A 12,052-nucleotide genomic window follows, 5' to 3' on the forward strand; every position below is an offset into this window, starting at 1 on the left:
TGGCGCTGTTCGGGTACCAACATTCTTTAAAGGTGCCATAGAATGAAAACAGTATTTACCTAGGCTAGATGAATAATAAGAGGTGTGTACATGGAAATGACATATCGTGTGCCTCAAACACTATTGTTTCCTCCTTCTTGTGTTAATCGTGTGCATGCAAAAGCCCACTGAAAAACAGGCCAATCTAAACAAACATGAATGTGACGGGATGTTACGCCCCCAACGTTGCATATACCCGCCCATGTTCTAGACCAGCCGGACGTGCACAGCCGAATCATCGGAAGTTCTGCAGGTATTGTGAGTAGGGTTGGGCGATTTCTACCAAATTGGCATCGGACGATACACTCTACAGTGAAACCTTGCGATGGACGATGATATCGTTGTCTTCTTTAAACAAGCCGTGACGTTATGAAGTGAAGTGCTTCTAGGCGAGAGCTGCGCAGACACGTATCTTCTTTATACAGTTATAAAGTCAGGCAGGTCTGCGCAAGCTGAGCGTCTTCTTTAAACAGCGCGAGCTGCACAGTTATAAGGTAATAACAGACCTTTTCATTCTAGGCACAAATTGTAAATGGACATGTTAAACCGTTTCTGGATCATTTTTGCACTTAATAAACCCACATACCTTCTATTTAGATATCAGAGAGCAATATAACATATTGTTTCAATTAATTCTTTGGCACCTTTAAAATATCTTCTTTTGTGTTCTGCGGAAGAAAGAAAGGTTACATGTTTACAGGTTTAAAATGACATGAGGGTGAGTAAATGCTGACAGAATTTTCATTTTTGGGTGAACTGGCCCTTTAACGTCACCACCATTGTGCACATTACAAACCGCTGTGCTTTCCACAGAGAGAGCTATAGAGATGATTGCGTTGTTCTGCTGATCCACAAAGCTTCTTTAAGCTCAAACCCTTTTAGCAATATTTATGTACTGTACAAGGGAATGCAGTTAAGAGCAGGTCATTATTGTAGGCCTAATTTCCCAAAGGACGATCCTGTACAATGCCGAGCTGAACGTGATAATTCTCCTGGAAAGCTTAGGAAAACCGTTCCACTAAGTGAAGCTACTATTTAAACAGATGTTTATGAGCACTGTTTATTTTGATTACATGTTAAAGCTTAACTTTCATAAACTCACAGCGTCCAGTGTCCAGGCTCATGCCATCAATATTTTAAGTAACTAGAAAAATTAAACGCTCTCTGGTCATCTGGGACTTCATTATGGGGATAAAGGTTAGGATCGTGTTTTTTAATAACACGCCATGAGTGTATATTAGCATTTTTTGTTATGCGTCTTTGACATCTGAGCGTTTGGCCCCGGAAACGGTGGACCTCCTCTGTGATGACACATGCGTTCATCTTCTCTGTGATGTCACATGCCCTCACCCTGTGCAGGATCACGTGCATCGCTCCTCTCTGTGATGTTACTCGCATCCCTACCTTGTCTAGTAAACATTCTTTTTTATTTGTGGCTTGTGGCTGTATACTTTAATATAAATCCTAATACCTACTGTCATGATACCGTCCTCCTTGTCAGGTGTTTTCTAGTTTTGTTGTCAGGGTTGTGACAGTACCGTGTCTTTTGTGCTTGTTGTGTTCTGTGTGGAAGCACATGGCCATTGTTTTGTTGCTTATTGCAATGTGCTCTCCTGTAGCGTCTATTTGCCCCGCTCCCTCGTTTCCCCGTCTATCTTCCCGTTAGTGTTTCATTCCCCACACCTGCCCATTGTGATTACCCCTAGTTAGTTTTCCCCATTTAATGCCCGTGTGTTTGCTGTCCTGTGCCGGTTCGTTCCTTTGATGTTCTTTCGATGTCTCTGTCTACCTAGTGTTTTAGTTTGCCCTGTTCCTGCCTTGCCAGTTAGTAGAAGTGAACGTTTATTCAAGTTGTTTTGTTTTTTCATGTTTTGCTCCCTCGTGGGAAGTCTTCCTTTTGGCGTTCTGTTTGGTTATTATTTGCTGTTTGCCCCCATCGTGGGTTTTTTTGTGAAATAAAGTCTTTTTTGTTGCAACTGCTGTCTGCGTCTGGGTTCGCTGTCAGTTTCATGACAACCACCATGATGCATATCCAAAAACATAATAATACACTCTTAGAAGAGCCAATTTTTCTAACCTTTAGAGTTAGAAAAAGAACTTTGAAGTTCAAATATGAACTTGAATAATCAAACAGGTTCAAAGTTGAACTTATATAATATATACATAAAACATGAAAATAAAACAAATGAAATGTAACATTAAAGTTAAGACGTGGTTACGGTACATTAAAATACAGACTGAAGCTCTGCTAGTTAAAAACATTGTGCTTTCTTATTGAACAGCCATAGTTGGTCTTCAAGGCGGCACAACAAACATACATCTGTTCTTGCAGAAATAAACAGTCTGTTTATTTAGGTAAACTATGTGCTGATTTAGTGACCATTATAGCCTAATTTATTCTGTCCAGTAGGTACATGAACTAAAACTTAATAACATATTAACATGTTAATACATTCTGTGTCGGTCAGCTGCATTAAGTCAGCAGTAGTTTATTGTCTTAAAGGGATACCCAAAAAATGAATATTCTGTCATCATTTACTCACCCTCTGATCGTTCCGAACATGTATACATTTCTTTGTTCTGCTGGAAGGTATTTGGAAGAATGTCAGATCTCATCCCCCATTTACTGCCATAGTAGGGAAAATAAATACTATGGGAGTCAGTAGGGGATGAGATGTGACATTCTTCCAAATATCTTGCAGCAGAACAAAGAAATTTATACAGGTTTGGAACAATCAGAGGGTGAGTAAATAATGACAGAATTTTCATTTTGGGTGAAGACTGTATCTCTTTAAGTGTGAACGTTTGATTAATCTTAATTAGGATTATTTACATGACAAAACTGAATATTTAACTGAAACCAATCTGTTGATTTCTTTTTTCTTTTTGTTCATTTTTGAACCGTTTCTTCTTAAGAATGTACCAATATTTTTGTGTGTGTGACATTTTCTCACATGTCGTAAACCTCAATTTCGTCAGTCTCTCTCTCTCTCTCTCTCTCTCTCTCTCTCTCTCTGTGGAGTGCGTGTGTTTTATTTATTGAGCTCCCCAAGCTCACTCCCCTCCGCTCCTCTGAAGAAGGGAATCATCGTTGAGCTCGTCATTTCTATACGGTAGCTGAGCGGACACGTTTCTATTGAGCAGAAAAAACATTTGCAGCATATAGTTGTTGAACGAAAAGAAAAAAATCGCTTCCAAATGATTAAATCATGTTATATCTCTGGACTATAAGCACGCAGCTCTGTCTGTAAAGCGCACGTCATCTTGTGTAGCTGTGTGAGCAGCGGATTTCGTTCGCGTTTTGTTGGTAACGCACGCGTAAAATGGACATCTTTGCATCTCGCTCCGTGCCACCAGCGTTGCGTCATCAGAACTGCACGTCAAAAACTTTTGAAGACCTCTGCCTTCTGTTCCGACTCATCGCGCTCCGTCTGGGCTGTTATTAAGCGCGAGAACGCGCTGTGTGAACGCCCCTTTGGAGTCTGTGGCCACCGCGCAGGAGCGGGTCTCCTCCTCGAGCGCGCGCTGCTCGTTTGGAAAGGCACCCGTCGAGCACTCGCCGGCGATCCGGCAGGATGTTCGTGTCCGTGTGGTACGCCAAAAAAATGGGCCGACGTTTCATCAACAACGTCCGGAAAGCTAAAAATCAACGCCATCGTATCATGGTAGGAATTGACATCGTTTCTTGTGTTTAGGTTTGGCAGACCGTTCATCTCTATTCAAAACACCAAGAAGGAAAATGTTCAAGATGTAACATTATAATGAATATGAATAATTCTTATTTTTGGATTGTGTGATATTTATTATTTATCTCCCTGTATTGTATTGTTTTAATGTCTTACTGCTGGACAGGTCAAATATATCACAGCGGAGCTATACAGGACTTTAAAATCCTAATGATGTCCAACACAGGCAATCTGTTCTACTCATAATAGTCCTATTGGGAACTGTTTTTAGTTTTATAGTTGTGTTGTGTTGTTAAATTCCCTCTGTGATCCTTTAAGACTGGTGTGTCTAAATATAACAGCAATTTCAAAACAATTGCTTTAGAGATTGGTGATTTTGACAGGGGTGTGTTGAATTTGATGTCATATACAGTATAAAGTAGACTTGTCTCTAATTCGATTTTTAGGTATCGGTTAGCAAGAGACAGACGGTAGCACTTAGTGTGTCAGAAGTGGCAAAAGGTGGCAAGTTAAAATTAGGGTGTCTGTGTGAAATGCTTCTGACAAACGGTACTGAAGCTTAAGCAATAGATGATGTGATTTATGAAACTGAGATGTTAACATGTGAAAATGAGGCACCTGCTTGGACTTGGGCATATTAGAAGTAAGCTGAAACTTTGACAACTTTCATTATGATGACAGAACTCCATATCCGAAATTATTGTTCATTGAAAAATCAGAAATTCATTTACATTTTAGATGTAAAAATAATCATATATTTACATATATATATACAAGTATTTGGATGTTAAACAAGTTTCGATCCATCAATTGTGATAATCATCTACTAATGATTTGAATGAAAAAATGATGTGTTACCTCAAATTGTTTTAAATGATCTTAATAAATGTTAATTGATGTTTGCAAACGCAGTTTTAACAGATACATTCAGGTTGTACCTTGGTTGAAGAACAGAAAGAGAGGACGAGTGATCCGACATCATCATTAAAACACAACCTGTAGTGTTTTCTCAGCGGAGGCCAAAGAGAGAGAAACACAATAACAGCCGATACCGTGTGTGTGTGAGTTTGAGTGGGTGGATGCGTTCTCTGAGCTCTTTGGCTTACATCAGGAATTGTGGGTGTCGTTTCTATCCGATTGTGTTTCATTTGTAAGACACAGTCAGTCAAAGAGACGCTTTAAGGAGTGAGGATTCACAGTTACGTGTCAACATTCACAGACAAGTTAAAAGGCCCAAACACGCTTGTGCTCCAAATGTGTCGAGCTGCAATTCAATGCATCACCTGTGACCATTTACAGTACATGCATGTAGCTTTTGTACCTCTGCAGGATTTCCTTATCTATATTGGATGTTAATGTGCATGAGACGTCTTGTTGACATTCATTTTTGCTCAGCTTTTCTAACTTCGCTATGTTTATAAATGGACCTCAAGAAAAAATACACTGTACTGTAGACATTTTTAATATATGTGTTAGATTGAATGGGTGCTATAAAAACATTATGTTTACTTTAATTGGTTTTGGGATTACAGTTGTAAGCAGTGATGAAAGCACAGTTTGTGCAGGTTTTGCATAAATGTTTTTATGGTTACACAGAGAGTTGCTGCTTCTGTTGTTGAGTGTTAGTGGTGTTTGTGTGAATTGTGGATTTCATTCTGTTTTCTCCCACACACGGGCAAGGCCATTGGTTTTATATAAGTAGATGTTTTTTGTATGCATGTGTGTGCGTGTGCCCTCAGGTTCACAAGTGTTTCCAGTTTTAACCTCCTCAACAAGCTTGTCATTCTGAAACCAGCAAATAATGGTGCAAAAGCAAAGAACCGTAACTTCACGCTCTCTGATTTATCAATCTGGGGTGCGTTTCCCGAACAACGAAATAACTCACTGGTTAACCACCATAGTACGATTCATCGTTGGGGAAATTAACGGTATAGTAACGACTGTTTCCCGAAACCGTAACTCTGTCGGAGATCAATCGTTTGAACCAAGTTGGTTCGGCAATCTAGTTGATGACGCCACACAGGTGGTGGAGTAATGACGTCTGCTAATAAATACGTTCAGATCGAATTAATGTCAAATTCTTGCTGTAAATAACATACATTGCATTTAAAGTCCCAGTGAAATTAAAAATGACAATTCTTATTTTTTCATGAAATATTGCGGCATTTATAGTAAATAGTTTATCAATGTGGGTCATTTTCTTTTTAAAATTCGTGTACCCTCATAATCTTCAGTTAAAATCTGAAAATGCACTTCCACTTACAGTAAATGACGTATGTTAGATGGCATGGGCGGAGCATCCGTTAACTCCTCCCCTTCTACTGTGAGTCTGCTGCTAGTTTCATTTCAAAGTGCAACAGCTGTTTTAATACATCCAATCAATTCGCAGTAAAAAACGCAAGCCACGCCCACTAATTTTTCCCTTTTAAATTCCTTTTCACTCAGAATTCGGAAATAAAAACGATCGCAACTTCCGCTTCACGGGGACTTTAAGGACTACTTTTGTGATCCTATTTTTGTCATCTGTTGTTTTATTTGACGATATTTAATTCATTTATAAGTGTCCTCATACGTCATTCTCCCCCCAGGGATTCCCCAGGGTCCTAGAGCACGCAGGACACATGCATGCGCACTTTTAAAAAAACAGCGCTTTATTTTCTTGACAAACTAAAATATGTCAAATTGAATTTGTGTATATTTAGAATGACGCATATGGAATGCACTGGATGTTGCTTGCTTACTTTGATCAAAAGCTTGATGCATGGTCATAATAGTAAGGAACGATGCTTCTAACCACAGCTCTAGACCTGTAGTTCCAACCACGCAACTTTGCGATGCTGCTTGCGATTGATCGTTGGAACGATGGTTTTGGAAAACACTTAAATCGTCGAACTATGCTGGAACGACGGAACTTGCGCCCATAGTTGGCTAACGATGCTTTTGGGAAACGCACCCCTGTGTAGTACCCTTGAAGCTAGTGCATTGCCTGTGTGTGTGTGTGTGTGTGTGTGTGTGTGTGTGTCCTGTTTTGACAAGCACATATAAAAGAGGCGCTTTCAGACCGATTAGTTTAATTAATTTCTGCATCTCATTTTATGGATTAGATGCTCTTTGACTTTGGTTTGATTTATTTGTTACCTTTTTTGGATTTGAACGTTAACTGCTCCATTTATGGTGTTTTGCTTAAATTAAAAAAAAAAAATCAAATCAAATGTTAAAATAAATGTTATATTTTTTGACAACTTAGTGATACAGCCCCCAAATTTAGGCATCAGGGCAGCTTGATGTTGGCCATTTTGGGATCAGAGAATGTAATCTCCATGGCAACCAGCCACCGCATCTCTCCCTCGCTGGGAAAAGTAGAATGTGCTTCTACAGAAGGTGACGATTGATGGCGCAGATTAAAAAAAAAGAAAGAGATGAGTGGGTGGGTGGAAGTGTTGATACATGGAAAAGAAAACCAAATTCGTGCGTGAGAAAGATGTACATTGTTGAGATGCTTAGTGTGACATTTATTGATTGTTTTCATAATAAACGCTGTAATTTTGAGCACTCTTACACATAAAAATGCTATAAAAGGTTATTTGCAGTGATGCCATAGAAGAAACATTTTTGGTTCCCCAAAGAACCTTTTAGTGAAAGGTTCATTAAAAGAATGATTTCCTTCTCACCTTTTCTCCACCCTTTGGGTATCATAAAGGTACTGGGGTAGTCAACGGTTCTTTACGATTCGTTTAAAACAGAACAATTTAAAGTTACAAGCTTCTCATAATTTAAAGTATTGTTCAAGTACAGTCAAGCTTTTTACTTATAAAAGTACTGAACCTCATTGAAGATATTTAAGAGGCCAATATTTCTATATATCATTTACATTATACTGTATAATTTTGCAATCAAAACAGTATCTGGATTAAAAGATGTAGTGATAGCAAAAAAAATCATAAATAATTGATTTAATAAAAAAAAAAGATGTGACAGTGATACTGAAAAAAACAGCAAATTATTTTGGCTGCGTAAACTTTTTTGCCGATGCTCTTATGAGCTTTCTTAAGCATTAAAGTAAAACAAATTCTTCTGTCATTGTATTGAATTTTCAATTTTTTAAAATTGTGTTTAAAGATCATTAAACGATCTTTTGTGTTCCGCCGAAGAAATAAATACATATAGTGCGTAAACAATGACATAATTGTCATTTCTTTCTAAACTATTCCTTCAAGATCTTAGCGTTACTAATTTGAGTTATTTACTCTCCAGCATTGGTTCGCCTTAAGCTGTCTTTCATTTTTCTCTTTACAAAAATCATCTTCAGTTTCTTCTCTCCTCTTTTTGGCTCCTCGCATGTCTGCTTCTCTCTCTGTTCATTTCACTGATATCTTCTTCTCCTCCCTCCGGTCTTCAGATCCCTCTAAGGGGTCTCGCCAACGCTTGCTGAATAAAATCTGAGGGTCAGCAATATTTGTGTGTGCGTGCGTGTGTGTGTGTGTATGGCCTATTTGTGTATGCATACTATGTAGTCAGCATCAAAACGGACCTTATTTATTTTCTTTAAGCTTGTTCCTGGTGTTGTGACGTCACTAACACTAACACTAAGCCCAAACCAATTATTTTTGACAGTGACCAGTACAGTTTGTGCACGCACGCACGCTCACACATACACCCGACACACACCACCCAACATCACTGACACCTAGCGGTTGAGATTGGTACTGCAGTCTAAATTCAAAATATTGGAGAGACGAGCTTAGCCAAGTAACGGTTCTTCTCGGTTTCTTTTGCTTGTTATCAGATATACTGTAAGGCAGCCTGCCGCCGTTTTCATAATAAGAGTTTTGAAGAGGACTATAAAGCGATCTCGAATTCCTGTACAGATTACATAGTTACTCACAATTTTTTAGGGGGGCTAAGCTAGAATTTTTGGGTGGCTAAAGCCCACCTTAAAAGGGCCTAGCGACGCCACTGCTGTCGGTATTTACTAAAGACACGCAGTGTAAATTAGCGCTGAAAAAGCGTGGACCAGAGTTATTATAGTTTTGATTTTAGTTTTATTTAGTTTTATTAATATTTTAAATTAGCTTTTTGTTTTTGTGTTAATTTTAGTTAAAGTTTTAGCAATTTTGGTATATGCTTTTGTCATTTGATAATTTATTGGTTTATTTATATATATATGATTAATGAATTTTAATTTTTGTTTTTTGTTTATTATTATAATTTTACTGCTTTAAACTTACTTCAGTTTATTTTTGAGGCAACATTTCAAATTTTCCTCGAGATAAGTTTTTCCAAGAATTTTTACGTCAATATTTGATTTGATTTGATTTCAATGAACAGGAACGTTTTCAATGTTTTAATTTTAGTAAACTAAAATAACCTTGGCGTGGACACAGCTGTTTTGCGACTGACCTTATTGCATATGCATTTGCAGGTGTTTCCTCTTCAGACACAAACTTTATGGGAAGAGTTAGTAAATCACCCACAGAAATATCCACTCCCATCTGCACTTTTTTGGAAATTGCACTCTTGCGCTATTTTGCCTTGTTTAGTCAATCTGGCCCTTAATGTGAGTTGAAATCAAACTCTCCCATCACGTTCCTTTCGATGCTCATTACATCTCATCTGGTACATTTATGTGCATCTGTACCTATTGCCCTAGACCTTTTGGTCTGATTAAAATGATATCACGTTTCTTGATTTCTGAATTCATAAGTAGGAGCTTTTCAGAATGATCTCAATCTGTGAGATTTCTCTGCAGATGGGCTGTTACATACGCCATTAGCATCAGTGCTCCGTGACGTGAGGAGACACACTTGAGTTAGGGCTGTGCAATTAATCGAAAATAATTGTAATCGTCAATTTTGGCCTTCAACAATTACAAAAACAAAATAATCGATGTAAAACGATTATTGTGCTGCATTCCATTTTGCAAGGATCCTCTCTTTTCTTGTGGTATAAATCCACAACGCACCCCCTTCCTTTACAGTTGTTCAGCTGTGCTATTTCTTTACATTTATTTTTCAGTTGAATTCACAGTTTAAAAGCCAAGTTTTTTTATTTTTCTATGTTGTTTTAAAACTTAGTGAGTAATCATGTTAAATAATCGGGATCTCAATATTGGCCAAAATAATCGTGATTATGATTATTGTCATAATCGAGCAGCCCTAACTTGAGTGTAGGAGTACCCTGTCACCTATTCATCAACACAGAAACACAGAGAAAGAGAACCTTTCAGAGGATTCAGATTTTATGATTTCCTAATATAAAACCAAAATATAAATATGACTAAACAAAAAAATGTTTGTCAGTAACGTCAAATCTCATTGGTTCTAGCGTCTTCTGTCTAGTTCATATGATATTTTGTACCAATGGAGTGGCATCTGGGATAGCATGAGAGATAATCAATTATGAGAGAATTTTCACTTTTGGGTGAACTGTTTCTTTGAAAGCCGGGCGATACTGATGAGACGCTGCTGAGAGCCTGGAGAAAGCAGTCACGCGAAACAAAGTTGAGATTACGCAACTCTTGCCTTTTAAGTGGTTTGGCGTACAGTTGACTGGATTGAATTGGGCTTGAAAAGGGTTTTGTGTACAGCCCAGAACAGCTTGAAGTTATTTGTGTTGAAACTTTCTGAAATCTGTATCAGTTACACTTCATTAACTTTAATTCTCTGCTGTGATACGCGGGGACGTTGTTTGGTAAAAGTTTTCAAATGATCCTTATAAAACCAGTTCATTATGTGGAAATTCACTGCACTGGGATGCACGTTTTATGGAGGCTCGTTTTTTTTTTTATTACCGTTCATAGTGCATTTCGTAATGCACATTGTTTCTAAGCAGCTTTACAGACGAACTCTCGAACTTTTGAACTCGTGCAGCATAGATTTATTGTTGTGGAATTTTCACTATTTCATGCATTTCAATCTGCTTAATCACCCTAATACGAAATCATATGTTACATTTCTCATCATTTTGGCTTTTATCTCAAGCATATTGAAGCTTTCATGCATTCCAACTTTTCAAACAGGAAGTCGGGAAAATCATAACTTTCCAGTTGAATGTCACGGCACAACAGACATTGACGAGGAAGAGGATTCAGGTTCATTATGTTCAGTCTTGACACAAAAATGCTTTAGAACACGACAAAACGAAGATGTCACGTCTCATGTCTTAATGTTTTAAGACACACACACACACACACACACACACACACACACACGCGCACACACACAGAGAAAGAGAGAGAAACAGTAACTGCAATCTTTTCATCTGTTTGCTTTTTTACTTTTAGCACTGTGACATGCATTACATCATCATTACTTCATGTGTCTCCAGTGATGCGCTCACTTTCTTCTATAGATTTAAATATCCCCGTCGTTCTTTTCTTCTGTGACTGAGAGAAATTAGAGGTTTAACAAGCTGTCTGGGTAAGAGAAGAGAGATGGAGAGAGGGAGAGCGAAAGCAGGAGAACTGGACAGATGTTCTCTTATAATGAGAACACAAATATGAAGAGAAGACAGCTGTGCAGTTCACCTCCCACAGACATTTCAATCTTCATCATTTACCTTGAGGATACCTCGTCTTTAACATCACGTCTGTAACATCAGGGCATTCGTGATGGGTTTAAACGCACATAAGATGAAAGTGACAGTTTTCCATATGATTCAAGTGATATATAACAAGAGTTGTGTGCGTGAGGTTGTGTTTGTGTGTTAGTGTACTGTGTGTTTCTTATGGGTATGTAAGGTTTTGTTTGTGAGGTTGTGTTTGGGTATGTGAGGTTTTGTTCGTGTGTGTGAGGTCGTATTAGATTATGATATGTTATGTTTAGATGTGTGAGGTTGTGTAAGTGTTTGTTAGGTTGTGTTAGTGTACTGCATGTAATGTTATGTTTAGGTGTGTGGGATTGTGTTTGTAGACTTGTGGTTGTGTTAGTGACTATAGGGTTATGTTAGTGTGTTAGGTGTTATAAGTGTGCATGAGGTTGTGTTAATGAATGTTAAGTTGGTGTGTGTTAGATTGTGTTAGTGTAAATTAGGTTTTATTAGTGTGTATGAGGTTGTATTAGAGTACACAGGGTTGTATTAGAGTACACAAGGTTGTATTAGAGTACACAAGGTTGTATTAGTGTGCACGGGGTTGTGTTAGTGTGCATGAGGTTGTGTTAGTGTACATGAGGTTGTGTTAGTGTACATGAGGTTGTGTTAGTGTACATGAGGTTGTATTAGTGTACATGAGGTTGTGTTAGTGTACATGAGGTTGTGTTAGTGTACATGAGGTTGTGTTAGTGTACATGAGGTTGTATTAGTGTGTGCACGAGGTTGTGTTAGTGTGC

General features: G+C 38.2%; 1 protein-coding gene across 5 annotated transcripts in view; it reads left to right on the top strand.

Annotated features, from left to right (window-relative positions):
• Positions 1-12,052, top strand: part of LOC130564177 (disks large homolog 4) — an 82,124-nt gene that overhangs the window by 47,268 nt on the left and 22,804 nt on the right. The window contains exon 1 of one of the 5 annotated variants that reach the window (XM_057350135.1): positions 3,124-3,704. The exons of the other annotated variants lie outside the window; for them this stretch is intronic. Coding sequence (XP_057206118.1) covers positions 3,615-3,704 — 90 coding nt within the window. The 5' untranslated portion in view covers positions 3,124-3,614. Of the gene's footprint in view, positions 1-3,123; positions 3,705-12,052 lie in introns of those variants that run through there. 5 annotated transcript variants of the gene reach the window in all.

Source organism: Triplophysa rosa, linkage group LG2 (assembly GCF_024868665.1).
Source record: "Triplophysa rosa linkage group LG2, Trosa_1v2, whole genome shotgun sequence".
In the NCBI taxonomy this organism is placed as follows: domain Eukaryota; kingdom Metazoa; phylum Chordata; class Actinopteri; order Cypriniformes; family Nemacheilidae; genus Triplophysa; species Triplophysa rosa.